This window comes from Notamacropus eugenii, chromosome 3, assembly GCF_028372415.1.
Source record: "Notamacropus eugenii isolate mMacEug1 chromosome 3, mMacEug1.pri_v2, whole genome shotgun sequence".
Classification (NCBI taxonomy): Eukaryota; Metazoa; Chordata; class Mammalia; order Diprotodontia; family Macropodidae; genus Notamacropus; species Notamacropus eugenii.
Window position 1 is genome coordinate 180,570,894 of NC_092874.1, and position 19,296 is coordinate 180,590,189.

Genomic DNA, 19,296 nt, shown 5'->3' on the forward strand with positions numbered 1-19,296 from the left:
TCCATTCCCCGAGGCTTCTGTGGGTGTTGTTGTTGACTCCTCATCTCTCACCGAACCCCGCTTCCCCCGATATCTAATCTGTTACCAAGGACTGTCAATTTTACCATTGCACTGCCTCTTGAATATGTTCCCTTCTCTCCTCTAATACTGCCAGCTCTGGTGTAGGCTCTCATCACCTTATGCCTGAACTTTTATGCTGGTGGTCTTCCCACTCCAGTCCATTCTCCATTCAGCCACTAAAGGGATTTTCCTAAAGCGTAGGTCCAACCATATAAACCTCTCCCACAAGCCCAATTCAGTCGACCCAGTGGCTCACCATTGCTTCCAGGATCAAGTACAAAAAGCTCCATTTGGCATTCAAAGCTCTTCATAACCTAAGTCCCTCCTCCCTATCCAGTCTTCTTACATCTTTTTCCTCAACATGTATGCTTTAATCTAGTGATACTGGCCTTCTGGCTGTTCTGTAAACAAGACATTCCACCTTTTTGCTCTGAGCATTTTCTCTAGATGTTCCCCTCTTTCCTTTAAATTCCAACTAAAGTCTCATCTTAATAGGAGGACTTTCCTATTCTGCCTTAATTCTAGTGCCTTCCCTCTCCTATCCACTTCTATTCATCCTGTATATAGCTTGTTTGTACATCTTTATTGACTTATCTCTGCCAGTAGATTGCAAGGGCAGGCACTGTCTTTTCACTTTTTTGTTTCCCTAGTGCTTAGTACCGTATCTGGCAAACAATAGGTGCTAAATAAATGTTTGACTCACAGTCTACTTACATGCACATATCTTATTTCCCTCCTGGAAGATAAGCTTCTTGAGGATGAGGGAAGTTCTCATTTTGTCTTTGTATCTTTAGTGTCTAGCATGATGCCAGCAACTAAGTGCCCGTGGTGATCACTTAATAAATGCTTCTAGATTAATTGATGAGAATAGGGATTTCACCAGGGCACAGTAGAAGTACAGTAGAAGGGGAGGGAAGAGCTGACAAGTCTGTGGGAGCACAAAATGTAACCAGGAAAGGGACAAATCCTAAAAATATAACTTATATTTGTGTTCATTTTAGTGTTATATTTGAAACTATTCAAATAATATTAATTTTTGATATTAATTATAAAATGTACCACTAAAAGTTAAGTTGAGCAATTCTAACTACTGCTCCTGTGCTCACAGGATCTACAGAGGAGAACTGATGAACTTGAGGAGCTTTATTTGTTAGAGAAATGTTTTTTTGAAGCAGAGAAATGGAAAAAAGAGGTTAGAGTCCTTTCTAAAGTAAGTTTACTTTTTGTTGTTGTTTAATTTTATTTTTGTTAATTAAGGTTTGATTTGTCTCCCTCCCTCCCCCCATCCTGCAGTAGAGAAAGCCACTATTTGATACAGATTTACAAATATATATATATATGAAACCATACTGTATATACTTCTATTTATCTGTTCTTTCCCTGGAGGTAGATAGCATCTTCCCTCATAGGTTCTTTGTAGTTGATTTGAGTATTTGTAATGCTCAGTATAATTTGGTTGTTCACAATTATTCTTTGAATGATATTACTGTTACTGTATAGTGTTCTCTTGTTTCTGCTCACTTCACTTTTTATTATTTCATGCAAGTCCTACCATGTTTTTCTAAGATCACTGAACTCCTCATTTCTTATAGCACAGTAGCATTCCATCACAATCATATACCACAACTTGTTTATCCATTCCCCATCTGATGGCATTCTCCTCAGTTTCCAGTTCTTTGCCACCACAAAGAGAGCTGCTGTAAATATTTTAGAACATATAGGTTCTTTTCCTTTTTTTCTGATAGCTTTGGAAAGCAGACTAATAGTGCTATTCCTGAGTCAGAGGGTATAGGCAGTTTAATAACTCTCTGAGCATTATTCTAGATTGCTCTCCAAAATGGTTGGATCAATTCACAGTTCCACCAATTTAAGACTACTTTTATAAAACACCTAAATTTTGTATCTATAGCAATATTTGAAAGGCACGTTTGTGTTAGGACGGGTGTTAAGGAGGCACTGTGGTACTATGGAAAGACTCAAAGGAACTATGCTCAACAGATTTTTTTCTTATTAATTTTGGCCTTGGATAAGTTAGATTCTTTCAAATTTATTTACTCATCTGTAAAGTGGGATTAATGCTTATTATTATAATGCTGATTTTTCGGATTGTCATAAAGAAACCCCTTTATAGGGATGTGACCTGATCTGTGATTTCAATAGCATACAAAATTTCCAGATAAAAAAACTCTCTACCAATACAGGTTATCTACACCTTAATTAATAGAATTTTCTAGAGAACTGAGAAATTAAGTGACTTGTCTGAGGTCACACAACCAGGATGTATCAGAGACAACACTTAGACTCAGGTCTTCCTGGCTTCAAGGAAAGCTCCCCATCTGGTACCCCACTTATAAATTTAAGTTATTGTCATTAATATGTATTGAGAACTCCAATAGCTCCCTTCCCAAGTTACAGAAGGCACGATCTGTTTGCTCAAGACATAGCTCAAATTCCTCTTCACTGCTTGCCTTCTCTTCAAGATTACCTCTCACTGAATCTCATGGATACATAGTTGTTTTACATTAGATTATAGAGGCCATTTTTTTTTTTTGCAGTGCCTGGCACATAGTAAGCACTTAATTTGTTAACTGATTGACTGACAACTTGGTAGGCATTTAATGAATGTTTGACAAATTGGATTTTTCTGGGAAGATCAGGATTATGCAAATTGAGTGATTTCATTGGGTCCCAATAACAATCATCTCATATTTATGTAGTGATTTCCAATTGACAGTCTTTCTTTACAACAGCTTGATGAAGTTGATAGTACAAATATTATAGTCTGCATTTTACAGATTAGGAAACTGAGGCTTAAAGAAGTTAAATGACTTCTTTACAGTCACAGCATTATAAGTGGACGAAGCAGGACTCAGAATCCAAGATTTCTGGCTACGTTTTCCATAATACTATATTATTCCCATTAATTGGAAAAAGGAAGGAGGAAAAAAGTCTAAAACTTGATTTTTCATAAAAAACTGTGACTATGACTAAGGACAAGCTACTCTGAGGCTTCCTGTTTTAATAAAATTGTGAAAAAAATAATCTAGGAAAACAGGTACACTAATGCATTGTTGATGGAATTGTGAATTGGCCCACTCATTCTAAAAAGTGATTTGAAGTAACACCCCAAAATTGTGAAACTGTATAATCTTTGGCCCAGCAATATCACTATTAGGACTATTCCCCAAAGAGGTCAATGAAAGAGGAAGAGGACCTATATGTACAAAAATTTTTATAGCAGTTCTTTTTTGTGGTGTCAAAGAATTAGAAATTGAGAAAATGCCCATTAATTGCAGAATGACTGAACAAGCTGTGTTACAGGATTGTGATGGAATACTATAAATGAATGATGAAGAGGATGCTTTCAGGAAAATCTGTGAAGATTTATATGGACTAATGCAAAGTGAAGTGATCAGAACCAGGAGAACAGTTTATACCATAAAAGCAATATTGTGAACATAATCAGCTTTGAAAGACTTATTAACTCTGATCAACACATTGACCAACCACAGTTCCAAAGGACTTACGAAATGGGCAGCCAGGGGTGCCGTGGATAGCATACCAGGCCTGGAGTTAGGAAAGTCCAAGTTCAAATCTAGCCTCAGACAATTACTAGATGTATGACCCTGGGCTAGGCACTGTTTTCCTCAGTTTCCTCATCTGTAAAATGAGCTAGAGAAGGAAATGGCAAACCACCGGTATCTCTGCCAAGAAAACCCCCAAAAAGAATCACAAAGAGTTGGACATGACTGAAATGACTTAATACAATAACATGATGAAATATGCTATCCATCCCCTTGTAGAGAATGGGTAGACTAAAGAATACAAATTGAAGCATGTTTTCTGCTCTTTTTCTTTTCTTCTTTCCTTTTAGACATGACTAATGAGGGAATTAATTTTGCATGACTATACATATTTATAATGGGTTTTGTTTTTCATGTCTTCTTAAATGGGTGGGGAAGGGGAAGGAGGGAGAGATTTTGGAACTTAAAATAAAATTGAATTTTAAAGAAAAAAGTAAAGCACTATAGCTTGATGTATTGGATCAACTGGACCTGCAGTTGGGAAGACCTGAGTTCAAATTCCACCTCTAATATTTAGCTGTATGAGTCATATAACCCCTGATGTGACCACCCTGGGGCAGATGAGCATGTTCATTGACTATTCTTCATTCAGAGAACTTGTTTCTTTCTCTTGGCTTCCTTGGTGTCCTTCAAGACTAAGCTAAAGTCTTCTGCAAAAATGGCTTTCCCAGTCCTGCTTAATCTTAGCACTCTATGAGATGATCTCTGATTTATCCTGGATGTATCATATCTTGTTTGTACATGGTTGTTTTCTTGTGGTCTCCACCATTAATGTGTGAGCTCTGTTGAAATCAGGGACTGGTTTTTTCCCCCTCTGTATCTCCAGCACTTAGCACAGTGCCTGGCAATAGTAGACATTTAATAAATGCTTGATGACTTGAACCTCAGTTTCCTCATTTGTAAAATGGGGATAATATCTATAGTAACTTTCATAGGGTTGTTATGAGGTTCAAATGAAACATTTCATAAAACATTAAAGTGCTATGTATCAATTATTATACATCTAAATTCACTGGCCCAGGAGGAAAAAATTCTGAAAAGCATTCACATCAACAGGAGGGACCTCTCAGAGAGAAGGTGGAGAGGTCAGATACTATGGGGGAGCTGTCCCACTTTGTAAACCAATAAATATGGGACGTTTTTTTGGATATATAGGATGCCATCAAGCACAGTGGATGAGGGAGAGTTTTCCTACTGCTAACTGGTTTAACCCAAAGATCCAAATAGAGCTGGAAAAACAAGGTTGCTCTTATTTAATAATGTTCATGGTATTTTAAGGTTTTTAAGTGCTTTACATACTTGATTTCAGTTGATCATTGCAATAATCTTGCATTATTAAAGCTGTTACAGATTAAATGTGCATATTTTTCATTGGTTAAAAAAACAAAATTTTATAAAGCTCATCTTAAATTTTTTATTTTGTACTTTGGTAGAGATTTTGTCAGTGGAGAGCTTGACTAACTTTTCTTTGCAGTGGCATCATTATATTGAGTGTGATGGAACTCCTGATCCTTATGTAGCCCAAGAGATGAACACTTTCATTAGTTTATGGAAAGAAAAGACAGATGAAGATATTGATACTGTGATGAAAGAGAGTAAACTAGTGCTAAATGTAAGCATTAAAGTATAATTCTCTAATTTTTAAATATCCAATCAAGAAGTGGAATATAAAATTGCTTATGTACATTATTGTTCTTTGAGAATAATTAGCCTCATAATATAAGGTTAGTTAAGTATGGATGGGCACGTTCTGTAATCCTGTGCATTTTTTACAACTTTCACAATCTTGCCAATGTAGATCAGTTCAATTATACTTAAGTTCTGATTAAGGGATAAAATAGATAATACAGACAAGCACACCATGCTTCCATATAGCTGAGTTATTTAATTTAAAAGTCAAATTGACTTTCAGTTGTTCAGATAACAGGAAACAGTGACTTTTCCCCCTAAACAAAACTATAATGGAAAATTGTTGTTGTGTTCAGATTGGACAATTCTAAGCATGTCAGTGTCACCATGGTTCCTAATAAGTGGCATAGGTGCTCGTACTCCCTTTTCTGATTCTAGCATTGATCTCATTGAAGATTTTTCTGGCTGTTCTGGACAAAAGGAGAATGTTGACTACTGCCTTCTTTTTGTTAAAGAAAAACACTAAATGCCTTCTCCTTCACCTCAGTGTAGAGGGGGATAACCTAAAAGCTTCCTGCCTAATTAGGTGCTACTTGTTCTATTTGTGTTACTATTCTAATTCAGTGCCAGAGAAAGAAGGCAGGAGTGGGGAAGAGGTTAGGGTTACCATTCCCCTGTGATCTCACAGAAATTCACCCACTGGTCAGGAATAGGTGCCCCTACTATGGCCAAGTAGGTCATTATCACCAACAGTAGGAAGAGATGGTAACTCCTAATCTACTTTTAACTAGCAGACAGTGACTGTATATTAGGCTTCTACTATGTGTCAGGCATTGTGCTAGGCATTGGTAATCGAACAGAACAATCTGTACTCTAATAGGGGAGAAAATAAGGACATGTCTAAGTAGAAAAAGAGAGTAACTATTTGGAATTTAGCTAGCCACTAACCAGTCCTGTTCAGTGAGTGAGAAGGTAGAAAAGACTCACACATCCTGATGATTATACTTAGGTTCTGATTAGTGAGAATAATGAATCCTATGAAGTGGTCACATCTATCTGAAATTAAAATATTCAAATTTATATTTAAAATATTGTAAAATAGGGTATATGTAAAATATGGCAGTTGTTTCCAACCCAATGAAAATATACAGTGTGAATTCAAATAATGAGACCACTTTACCATTATCCTCACTAATCAGAACTGAACTACTGTGCTTCACCCTTCTGAGAGGGAAGTGCCAAGCTCTCTATAGTTCTCAGAGAGTGGATGTGCTTTGTGTCCCTCAGCTTCTTTTTCTGGGTGGCCAAACTCTCTCGACATTAGACTATGGAATGTGGTTAATGTGAATTTATGCAGTCAGAAATAGCTCTTGAATCTACAGCCTGCTCATAAACCCTACCTCTTTTCTGAGTTTACTGTTTCTCACTGAACCCTAAACATATGGCATAGATAGTCATATTCTTCAGACCACACACACAATCTGTCTGTCGGTCTGTATCTATCTGTCTATCTGCCTTATCTATCTATCTCACCCTGACCCCAGGAATCATTGAAAAGGTTGGTTTGTTCAGGCGTCCACAGTCACTCATTCTATGAGCAGACAAGATAGCATGGATAATGCAGTATAGTTCCCAAATGATGTTTGTTCATGTCATCATGCGGGACCAGTCATTAAGTAAAAATTCCTAAACTTTGGATCCATAACTTGGCTTCTCTTCCTTGATGCCTTGGAACCAAGTAAAGATTGAAGCTCTTATAGTCTATACCTTTTGCACTGATTTTTTATCACTGGTAGGTACCTCTGATTTCTTTTTACCATGGAGAACTCATCATCACACAAAGGTATGCAGGTGAGTGCAGAGCCAACGTAAAGAGAAACCCTTCTTACTCTGTTCACCTTTTTTTGTCCCCTGTCTTTCCCCCCTCTTACACTGGCCTTTTCAGTACAAGTTTCTAGATGAGAGGTAGGCCATATTTCCTATCTGTCTCTCAAGCCTCTGACCACCTCTGAGACACTTTTTTCTTGCTGTACTATCTTGTCACTTGTGCTTGCCCACCTCCTCTCTCACTGCCCCCCCTTTTTGCCCCCGCTTCACCCAAGCAGAGAACAGTAAGACACTGAGAAGCATGGTAGATGTTTGTTTCGTCAAGCATCTGAATTTCTTTCCAGTTATCTCATACATACACATGTCACTCTGAATGCTTCTGGGTACAGCTGGGAAGGGTTATCCAAATTACCTGGGCCTCATTCCTGCCACGTTTAGGATCAGGAAGATGCCAAGCACCAATGTCTTTCTAGCAAAGTGGAATGGAAGAAAAATACCTAAAACTGTCTCCATTACATATGAAAGACTTTCATTCTAGCAAAGTAGGCAGGAAAGTGAAATTCTACATATTTTTCATATATTTTCTCTTGAAAGCACTACATCACTGGCCACCCTCTTCATCATTGGATGATACTTTTACCCCTTCCCAAGTACAACTACTCCCCCACCTTGCCACACAAAACAAAAACTGAGTTAGAAGTAGGCATTGCTCTTTTATTATAACTACCAGTTGCAGAATTCCTTCTTCTGCCATCACTAATACTTTCTACTTTTATGAGGTTCATCGTTCCATCTATAGCCCCCTATCCATATCCTTTGTGTAATTATCTTCTGGTCTCAAGGTCACTTTTCCTTTTTTCTCAAAAGAGTTGAGAACTGGCTCCCAAGTAATCTTCCTCTTTGCCTCAGTGCCTGTCCCCATACTCAGGGAACTTGATGTCTCCCAACGGGGTCCTGTCCTCATCAACCTCCTAGAACTTTAAGATGAAACTTAGTTCATCCGTCTTCCATGACCTTCATCTTTACACCATCTTGGCTGCACATAGGAGTGTTCATAATTTAGATCCCACTATGTCTTTGTCCATGATCTTCACCTTTTATGATCATAACCAGCTCATATCTCTTTGATTCCTTCATTCCTTGTAACCCTCTCTGTAACTTGTAACCCTGTTCCTCTTGTCAGCACCATCATGATCCTTCTGACTTTCCATGGGGCCTTTGCCTTTTGTCAAAGTGTGGGGAGAAGAAGCAGCGGGTATAAAACAGTCGTTGTGACTCCCAGGAGAACTGGGATAGGAAGATAATGGCAGCAACAGGAGGAGGAACAAGGGAGAAAGCAGAGGAAGGGGAACGAGAATAGAGTGGTAGGACCTGAAGGAGATGAGGGATTCCTAACTCCTGCAGTGAATTTGTGCACCCTGGTTTGGGAATTTCATAAGATGGAAAACTGTTGAGGTTTTGAAGCTGATGGAATGAATACCTGGGAAATTTTTTCTTTTCTCTTGTCCAGAATTCTGAAGAAATTGTGCATATGTTTTGTGAATATACGAAGAATATATTATTGCTCCATATAAAGTGTAGTACGTTTATTCCCTTCTACTTCTCCTTTTCCTCCTTTGTTTGGAGGTTAATGTGGACATGCTTTTACATTCTAGCTAATTGAGAAACTAGAATTAATATTATTGGATACTCCACCACACGAACTGACAGATGAACAAGTCAGACAATACCAAGGATCAATCCTAGAACTACGCGAACTTCTTCACTGGAAATTCAAGGGAGCCATAGAAACTCTCCTAAAAGTAAGTGTGATGCATTATTAGCGATGCTTATTTCTTTTTGAATTGAAATAAAAATAGTACGGGAAATTTATGCTGTGCAGTAAAGAAATCCAATTCTTTTGTTCATAGTCTAAAACTCACCACATGCACAGTATTGGCCAGAATTGACAAAATTATGTTAAATAATATGTGATATAAACTTGGCAAAAAACAACAACCACAGTTACTACAGGAATACAATATATTTACTTTCCCATATTATCATTCAATATTAATATATCATCTGAGGCATCTCTTTTACATGGGGTCCCCCAGAATAGCTACTCCAAGTTTAAGATTCTCTATAACAAAACAGCCCCTCAAAATAGTACCTCATGAACCCTCCACTGATGCATTGGCTTTTTTTTCTAATCAGCCAGAGATTCAATTAATTAAAAGCAAAAGCTTTTTAATGCAGTAGTACAGGAAGATTTGCACCAGGACATTCCCCATATAAACCTAGGGAATGCTTTCCCACAAATAGACACACCAGCAATGGGGACAGTGAGCATGGATAGGGATCAAGCATCAAGGGCTCACACAAAGGGCATATGTGTGGAGGGGTAACTCACACCTTGAGTATCTGCTGGATCCCTGATGTCTTCTGGCGATGCCATTAGGCTCCTTGTTGGTCACATTGTGTCTGTTGGTCCTGGGTGCATTCCTCTGCTAGTCTTGGCTGGCCTTGGCATCTAATTTCCTCTGGCAGGTTTCTCTGCTACTATCAGCATCTCTTTTAGGCACTACTCCCTAGTACTGTCTTCTGGGCTCATCTCTTTAGGGTCAGCCAAATCATAGTAGCTCCCAGCAGTCTACTACAGAAACAGCTAGAACCTCTCCTGGTAAGGGAAGCGTGAAAGCTCTTTAATCAGAGCCACCATGCATGCTGAAGCTATATTAAGAAGTTCCTTGAGACATCTGGACCATTTTATACACCTTGATTTCACAAGTCCTGCACCTCTTCAGTGTTTGTAAGATATATGGAAAGTTCAAGAGGAGGATCAAAGGAAAGATGAGACTGCTAATTGATGTGTACAGGATCACAGTAGCTGTTGATAAAGGGGAGCTAGAAATATTCAAATCCCCTCTTCTCCTGAATAGTTTTTGGACTATAAAACAACAACAATGGCCTTCCAAGTTGATAATGAATAATTAATAACTTCTTTTTGGCTCCAACTACTTCACTGATTATGACTGTGTCTAATTATATTATCATTTAGCCTTCATCTCTTCATCTTTCCCCCCCCACACACACACAAGTACAGCATTACATAATTAAGCTTGTCACTCAAATGTAGGTAAACTATATGTCCAACTTTAGAGGGAATGTTAAAAAAGGAATGACTCCACCCTACATTGATTTGTTCTTGCCAAAGTCATGATAACTTTGTGACCTCCACTTTCTTTTCAAGATACTCACTAACCAACTTTTAATAGTAATCCATATTTTCTTAGGCACTAAAGTACAGTTTACTGACTTACTGTTTGCAGATTCTCTCCTTTTCTCTTTAAAAAAAAAGTCTGAATGTGATTTGCCCTTCCCCAGTCCTCTCCTAGTCTCCATCTGCCAAAAATCACTGAATCAGCAGTCACATCTGCTACTTGTTTACATAACTGGGGTAGTTCATCTGGACCAGGTGAGAGAGAACTAGCTGCTCTCTCACTGACAGTCAGTTCTGTGCTAGCTATTTCCATTCTTTTCTTTCAGTCCAAATCAATTCTCCTTGACAGATTAAACAAAAACAAAGTAACAATCTCTCCTTTGACAGCAGCAAATAACTTTAAAAAAAACCACACCCTAATTTGTTGTCCTTATTTTTTTTATTAGCATCAGCTCATTCTGAGTTTTAATATTATTTTCTTCCCATTTGAAATCTGATGTTTTAATTATTTCACTTCTATTTTTAATTATTTATGAAACATTTAATCCAATGTAAAATGCTACAAATCCTGGTAAACAAATTTAAGATGACTCTAATATGGCCTCGCTTTTTTTTTGTTTAGTATGTTATTTTTTAAAAAATATTTATTTTTAGTTTTCAACATTCAGTTTCATGATGAGTTTTCATATTCTTGACCCTAATCTTAGAGAAGCATGCCATACTTCTGTATTCATCCTTGAGTATCTGCCTTTGCTTTCATCACAATAGGCAAATGAATGAATACATAAATAAATAGGTAGATAGACACATAAATGCATATGTATACATATACATACACACACGCATACACATGTATTTAGAAATCTTAGTTGTCTGCTGTTTTCCCTTCATATCAGAATTATTTCCCATCAGCAGTTTGTCTGAAAAAGGTCTGAAAGCTTTAGTGCCCTGCCATCTCAGTATGAATTAATAATGTGATGTGGCAGTTTAACCAAATCTTTAAGTTGCATTAAAGGAGGCATAGTGCCCAAACTGGGCCAGCTAGGTGGTGCAGCGGATAGAATGCTGGGCCTGGAGTCAGAAAGGTTCATCTTCCTGAGTTCTAATCTGACCTCAGACACTTCCTAGCTGGGTGACCCTAGGTAAATCACTTAACCCTATTTGCATCAGTTTCCTGATCTGTAATGTGAACTAGAAAAGGAAATAGCAAACTACTCTAGTATCTTTGCCAAGAATACTCCAAATGGGGTCACAAAGAAGTGGAAAAGATTGAAGAACAACAGCAAAGTATCCAAATTTTGGGAAATACTACTGCTGTACTTAGCCATAGTCAGACTACATTTGAAGGGCTTTTTTCTGGTTTGGGGGACCATATTTTAGGTGGTACAGAAATAATCTGGAGAGTGACCAAAGGAGGGGTGACAAAGGGTTACACTCTATAAGGATCACTGAGAGAACATGAGGATATTTTCCCCAGAGAGCAGAAGACTTAGGACATTTCCATTGTCCTCAAAATTTCAGGAGTAATCATGGTTTGCTTGACCTCAGAGGGAAGGACGGTGCAGTGGTTGCAATCACTGAGGAACTAAATGTAAGGAAATATTTCCTAAAAATTAGAGTTGTTCAGGAATGGTATGTGCTGTCTTGGGAGAGAACAGACTGTCACTCAGAATTCTCCAGTAAAAGCTGGATGGTCTGTTTGTAGAGGTTATTGATTATAGTGCAATTCTGTGTCAGGTATGGGTTGGACCACACAGCTTTGAAAGTCTCCTTCATGCCCCTTGTGGGCCAGGTAAATCATTTTTAGACTGCAAATATCCAAGACTGAAAGGAACTGGATGGGACTACTAACTTTTGCTCTGATATCCATATCAGCAACAAAATTGTTGACCTTCCAATTTATACTACACAGCATTTGCCCTCAAGGAGCTTGTAGTCCAAAGGACATATTCTTTGGTTTTTTTTCTTTCTTTTCTTTTTCTTCCTTTCTTTCCATCTGTTTCATCTTTATTACTAAGGCAGCGTAGTCCTGTTGAGAGAACCCTGGCTCTGGAGTCAAAGGACCACTTCTGAGTCTTACTACCTGAGGCAAACCTCTTTAGACCTTTGTTTCCTCATATCAAAAATGTAGGGGTTGAATTAGATGACCTTTGAGGTTCCTTATAGCTCTATTGCTATGATCCTATTGTCGTTACTGAGATGATTAAATAGTAATAATCTTGATTAGGATATGTGTTTCCTACTCAATAAACTCCCATGGTTCCCTAGCATCTCTAGGGTCAGGTATAAATTCTTATATTTGGTATTGGAAGTTCTTCATAACTTTCCTCCAACTTACCTTCCCAGCTTTATTATTATACATCACTCCTCTTCACACACTCCAGAGTCTTGTCATACTAGCTTTCATACTGTTTCTCAAAACTCAGCTCAAATACTGTCTTTTATATGAGACCTTTTCTATTCCTCCCAGCAGCTAGAGTATTCTCCCTCAAAACTGATTTGTATTTATTTTCATATGTACATGTTGTCCTCCCCAATCGCATATAGGCTCCTTGAAGACAGGGACTGTGTTGCTTTTGCCTTTGTATCCCTGGCACCTAGTACAGTGCCTGGCACATGGTAAGTGCTTAATAAATACCTTTTGATTGATCTACTGATTGTTGGATAGTAAGGAGACTCCTAGGTTTTCAACTTTTACTTTTTGTTGTTGACTTTCAGGAAGCCAGTTCTTTAGTGGATACTGACAGTGGAAATATGGAGAAGATAATTAAAGATGAAAACATCACTTTGTACATTTGGGCAAACCTCAAGAAGAATCCAAAGTAACTCTATAATATTTTTGTTTTAGGCAGAAAAAAATGAGTAGTCAAACTGTCATAACCAAGTTAAAGGGGATTTCTCTTATAAATAAAAGAAATGTTCCCTGTATTTCCTAATCACAAAAATGTTGCAGTTAACCCAAGTTGAATCCCCTAATACTTGACTCATAACGAGTAAACAAATGAAAAATGTCTGCCCTCATGAAACGTACACTCACAGACAATGTTATTTAGCGTTTTTCTTGCCATTTCAGTTTCATGTGAGTTGAGTGAAACTTTCAGCAAGATCAATATGAGTCAACCGTGTAACATGGAAGCCACAAAAGAATTCAGTTTTAGGCTTCAGAAAGCTCTCTGAGACTTGTCAGGCCTGGCAACCTCTATGCATGTGTGGGAATGGAATAAACCCAGAACAGAAAGCATTTTAATGGATTATGAAGTCCTTTGCCGTAAATGGAAGGAATTGGGGTCACGGGTGTTATTTTCATTAATGCTACCATTTGAATGTTGGGCACATTGTAAGAGAAAAAGGATGCGGAAGGAGAACAAACAGCTGGCTACAAAGATGGCATTGAAAAGTAGGGTTTGGATTTCAAGACAATGTCTTACAATAAAGGAATGTGGCTTTAGGTTGAGAATAAAATATATCCAGTTAGGACTAAGAAAAATACATTTGCTTAAAGACTTGGTCTGATCTGGAGGCATTACACTGAAGAAAGAGAGAGAGAAATAAGAGAGATAAAGATACTGACTCATAAGCTGAAGAAAGCAGCAATGATGACACAGGAAATATATTAGAGAAAGGACCCAAGAATTTGTAGGAGAAAATAAATCTGATGGTGTGGGTCATACAATTTGAGTACGGTAATGATAAGGGTTTTACTTAAAAAGGGGCATTTAAAATTTTTAAACATATATATGCATATATTCATATATTTTAGGAAAAACTATTCTGAGACATGATAGGATGTGTTGCTAAGGTGCACCAGGCCTGGCTTTGAGTGGGATATTGGAGCGAGTCTCTCTTGGTATCCTTATACTTCTTGTTCCAGCTTTTAATTATCTCTCTGAATCATTCTTCCCTAGGTCTCATTTCTTTTCCCATTTTTTTCCTACTCCCTTCATTATTTTAGAAATCCTTTTTATTTCTTTTAAAATATTCTTATTTTATGAAAGACAGACAGAGAGAGAGAAAGAAGGTGGTATGAGGTTTAGAGCATTGCACCTGGAGTCAGTGGGTTCAAGACCTGGGTTCAAATCCAGCTCTAGATAGTTACTATCTTGTGACCCTGGGCACTAGCAAGGTGGTTAAGGGGCAGTTAGTTGGTATAGATAGAGTGCTGGGCTTGGAGTCAGAAACACCTGAGTTCAAATCTGGCCTCACACACTTAGCTAGATGAATGACCAGTTTCCTCATCTGCAAAATTAGCACCTACCGGTAATATGTATGTATATATATATATATATATATATGTATACACACACACACACACACACACACATATATATGAAGTACTTTGTAAACCTTAAAGTGTTGTTTATTTTTATCATCAGTTATTAGTTATAAGATAAATATATTCCCAGAAACTAATTTTTATTTAAATTTGTTATTAACAGGTATAAAAGGATTAAATTTGGTAACACAGAAGTTAGATTTGATATTCCAAAGGCACTAGCAACAAGTGATATTGCTCTCAGTATTTTTCACACTAGTTATGATCACATTTCTCCACTACCTGTGATTCAAAGACCAGAAAAGCCAGCATATGTTGAACCAGCTATTGAAGATTCTACAGAAAAAGAAACTCCTAAGGATGAAGAAGTTCCTCAGGCAAGCCCAGGAGAGGTGACTGAAAATCAAGAACTAGAGACTTCTTCAGTCCTTGCACCAGAAATAAAAACTGAGGAATCCTTTACTGATTTCAAAAAGGTAGGAAGATCTCAAAAAAAAAAAAAACAAAAACAAAACCTTTTCAGATCACTGGTGTCACTGGTGTCTTATAAAATTCTCATGATTCCTCTTACAATATTGTAAAGCAGTCTGAGTGAAATGTCTTTTCTGCCAACTTAAACTTCCTTTCCTTTATCTCATTTTGCTCTTCTTCTCCTTGCAATTAATTACAAAGGAGTCAGATTGATATTCCCAGTCCATATGTACAATTTTATACAGTGAGTTTGCTCTTGAAGCTGTGTATAAACTGATTTTTGTTTATCATATTGTAGTTTTAAATACATTAAGGAGGAAGGTTTTGAATGCCATCAGGTTCCTCTTGTGTGGCTAAATGCCTGATGCTGATTTTATTCTAGCTGAGATTTGCAAGGCAGGGCATCTATTACTCTTACAAAAGCTAATTAAAATCTTCTGGATTATATGGCAAGAGGAGGTTATTCCCCAAAAATTCAAAGATGTCTCTCCATTGTCAAGGCAAAGGAAATAGGTTGCCATGTGGCAGTGATGGGGGGTAGGGTTGGGGGGAGATCTCTCTTTTAGTCATTGTTGGCGAGATTATTGCCAGAGTCCTCTTTAATAAGCTAATCTTTCACCTGAAAAATAGTCATCAACCTGAGAGCCAGTGTGGCTTCAGAAAGGACTGAGAAATGGTAGATAATGGTGTTTGCTGTCCAACAACTCCAGGAGAAATGGCAGGGGCAGAACAGAGTTCTGTACACAATGTTTGTTGATCTGACCAAGACCTTGTAAAGGGTTTGTGGAAGATCAAGACAAAAATTGGTGCCTGGAGTTCATCTGTATTGTATGCCAGTTTTATAATGGCATGCTTGCCCAAGTTCTGGATAATGGACGATGTTCTCATGCTTTCTTTGGCACCAGTGGAAGTGAAACAGGGCTGTGTTCCTGCTCCCATGCTTTTTAGCATATTTTCAGCAATGTTGTCAGATACCTTCAGTGAGGAAGAAAATGATATCAAGGTCAGCAGCCATAATAATGGTAAATCATTTAATGTGGAAAGGCTACAAACCAAGAATAAAGTGGAGGGAGAGTTGGTGCAAGATTTTTGTTCATAGATGATTGTGCACTCAGCCTCTGAGACTGAGATACAATATTCAATATTCACTGACTCTTGTGCTAATTGGGGCCTGACAATTAACACCAAGAAAACAGGTTCTCCACCAGCAAGCACTGCACCATCCATACGTGGAATCATCAGTTATGATAAATGGAGAAATTTTGAATGCAGTGGATAAGTTCACTTACCTTGGTAGTATACATTCCAGGAATGTACACATAGATAATGAGGTTGACACACACACACTGCCAAAGCTAGCTCAGTGTTTGGGAGGCTCTGAAGGAAAGTGTGGGAAAGAACAGACTGCTTACCAGACTGAAGATCTCCAGAGCTATTGTGCTGACTTCATTGTTATATGCCTGTGAAATCTAGATAGTATACCAGCTCCATGCCAGGAAACTGAATGGCTTCCATTTGAATTGTCTTAGAAAGATTCTGAAGATCACCTGGTGAGATGATGTATTGGAAATTGTGATCCTTTCTTGAGCTGAACTGCCAATCATTCAAACTCTTATTGCAGAGAGTATACCTGTGATGGGCTGGCCACATTGTTCAAATACCAAACTGACGTTTGCCTAAAAGACTTTTATGGAAAACCCATACAAGGCAGGTGCTCGTACGGAAGTCAGAAGGGATGCATATTTCTACAATTATTTTAGTTTGCCTTCATTTCTTGAAAGAGTGTTTTGTAGCTGTATTCATATAGTTCCTTTATGTGTATCTGGATAGGTAGACTCCCAAATACTTTATGCATTCTTGTTATTTTGAATGGAATGTCTGTCTCTTCCTACTAGGTTTTGTGCATAATATAAAGAAATAATACTTTTGGGGGGCGGAGCCAAGATGGCAGAGTAGAAAGACGCACATACACATAGCTCTGAACCCACAACCCACAGAACGGCTAGAGGGAACCAACCCACGGTGAATTCTGCACCCAGAGGCCACGGAATATTGGAGCGAGGGAGATTTCTGTTCCGGAGAGACCTGCAAGCATCTCCCGGGGGATCCTTCGCGATGTGGACTGGGCGCCAGGACTGGGAGCTGAGTGCAGCCCTGCAGCGGCCACGACACCGTGAGGAAAAGATCCGAGCGGGCTACGGGGACAAGATATCCTGCGGCCACGAGGGTCCCTCCACCCACAGAGGGACCTGCAAACCTCTCGCAAAAGGTCCATCACGCTGCAGACGCGGAGCCCAGCACAGACCTGCGGTGGCCGCGGCTCCAAGAGCTTTAGGGACGGGATCTCCAGCAGCGGCACAAGCCCCTCCACACACAGGTGACGAGGGTCGGTGAGAGAGTCTCTTTGGCGGGTCGAGAGGGGAGTGGGGTGCCCCCATGGCTCAGGCCCCCCTGGGAGATAGAAGCTGAGAGGCGGCTACAGACAGGGGCTCCCCAAGCGGGCGGGAGCCTGGATCCATTGTGGAAGGTCTGTGCATAAACCCCTGAGGGAACTGAGCCTGAGAGGCGGCCCTGCCCCAACCTGACCATCTGAACTTAATTCTCACACTGAATAGCAGCCCTGTCCCCGCCAAAAGCCCTAAGGTGGGAAGCAGCATTTGAATCTCAGTCCCCAAACGCTGGCTGGGAGGACCAGGAGGCGAGGTGGGTGTGAGGAGAATATTCAGAGGTCAAGCCACTGGCTGGGGAGAATGCCCAGAAAAGGGAAAAGAAATAAAACTATTGAAGGGTACTTTCTCGGAGAAAAGACACTTCCTCCCTTCCTTTCTGACGAGGAAGAACAATGCTTACCATCAGGCAAAGACACAGAAATCAAGAATTCTGTGTCCCAGCCCACCCAATGGGCTCAGGCCATGGAAGAGCTCAAAAAGAATTTTGAAAATAAAGTTAGAGAGGTGGAGGAAAAACTGGGAAGAGAAATGAGAGGGATGAAAGAGAAGCATGAAAAGCAGATCAGCTCCCTGCTAAAGGAGAACCAAAAAAATGTTGAAGAAATTAACACCTTGAAAACTAGCCTAACTCAATTGGCAAAAGAGGTTCAAAAGGCCAATGAGGAGAAGAATGCTTTCAAAAGCAGAATTAGCCAAATGGAAAAGGAGATTCAAAAGCTCACTGAAGAAAATAGATCTTTCAAAACTGGAATGGTACAGATGGACACTAAGGACTTTATGAGAAAGACAAATATCACAGAACATAGCGTGAAGATTCGAAAAATGGAAGATAATGTGAAATATCTTATTGGAAAAACAACTGACCTGGAAAATAGAATCAGGGGAGACAATGTAAAAATCCTGGGACTACCTGAAAACCATGATCAAAAGAAGAGCCTAGACATCATCTTCCATGAAATTATCAAGGAAAACTGCCCTGAGATTCTAGAACCAGAGGGCAAAATAAATATTCAAAGAATCCACAAAACATCGCATGAAAGAGATCCAAAAAGAGAAACTCCTAGGAACATTGTGGCCAAATTCCAGACCTCCCAGGTGAAAGAGAAAATATTGCAAACAGCTAGAAAGAAACAATTCAAGTATTGTGGAAATACAATCAGGATAACACAAGATCTAGCACCCTCTACATTAAGGGATCGAAGGGAATGGAATAGGATGTTCCAGAAGTCAAAGGAACCAGGACTAAAACCAAGAATCACCTACCCAGCAAAACTGAGTATAATACTTCAGGAGAAAAAATGGTCTTTCAATGAAATAGAGAATTTTCAAATTTTCTTGATGAAAAGACCAGAGCTGAAAAGAAAATTTGACTTTCTAACACAAGAATGAAGAGAACCATGAAAAGGTGAACAGCAAAGAGAAGTCATAAGGGACTTACTAAAGTTGAACTGTTTACATTCCTACATGGAAAGACAATATTTGTAACTCTTGAAACATTTCAGTATCTGGGTACTGGGTGGGAGTACACACACACACACATGCACACACGCACACATACACAGAGACAGAGTGCACAGAGTGAATTGAAGAGGATGGGATCATATCTTAAAAAAAAAATGAAATCAAGCAGTGAGAGAGAAATATTGGGAGGAGAAAGGGAGAAGTTGAATGGGGCAAATTATCTCTCATAAAAGAGGCAAGCAAAAGACTTATTAGTGGAGGGATAAAGAGGGGAGGCAAGAGAAAAACATGAGGTCTACTCTCATCACATTCCACTAAAGGAAAGAATAAAATGCACAC

General features: G+C 38.9%; 1 protein-coding gene across 5 annotated transcripts in view; it reads left to right on the forward strand.

Annotated features, from left to right (window-relative positions):
• The window catches only part of DNAI7 (dynein axonemal intermediate chain 7), a 79,450-nt gene that overhangs the window by 29,647 nt on the left and 30,507 nt on the right, over window positions 1–19,296 (forward strand). For 3 of the 5 annotated variants that reach the window (XM_072653468.1, XM_072653466.1, XM_072653465.1), the window contains 5 exons: window positions 1,169–1,270; window positions 5,119–5,256; window positions 8,756–8,902; window positions 13,021–13,124; window positions 14,739–15,051. In XM_072653468.1, coding sequence (XP_072509569.1) covers window positions 1,169–1,270; window positions 5,119–5,256; window positions 8,756–8,902; window positions 13,021–13,124; window positions 14,739–15,051 — 804 coding nt within the window. The remainder of the gene's footprint in view (window positions 1–1,168; window positions 1,271–5,118; window positions 5,257–8,755; window positions 8,903–13,020; window positions 13,125–14,738; window positions 15,052–19,296) is intronic. The other 2 variants (XM_072653467.1, XM_072653469.1) reach the window with 2 other exon arrangements.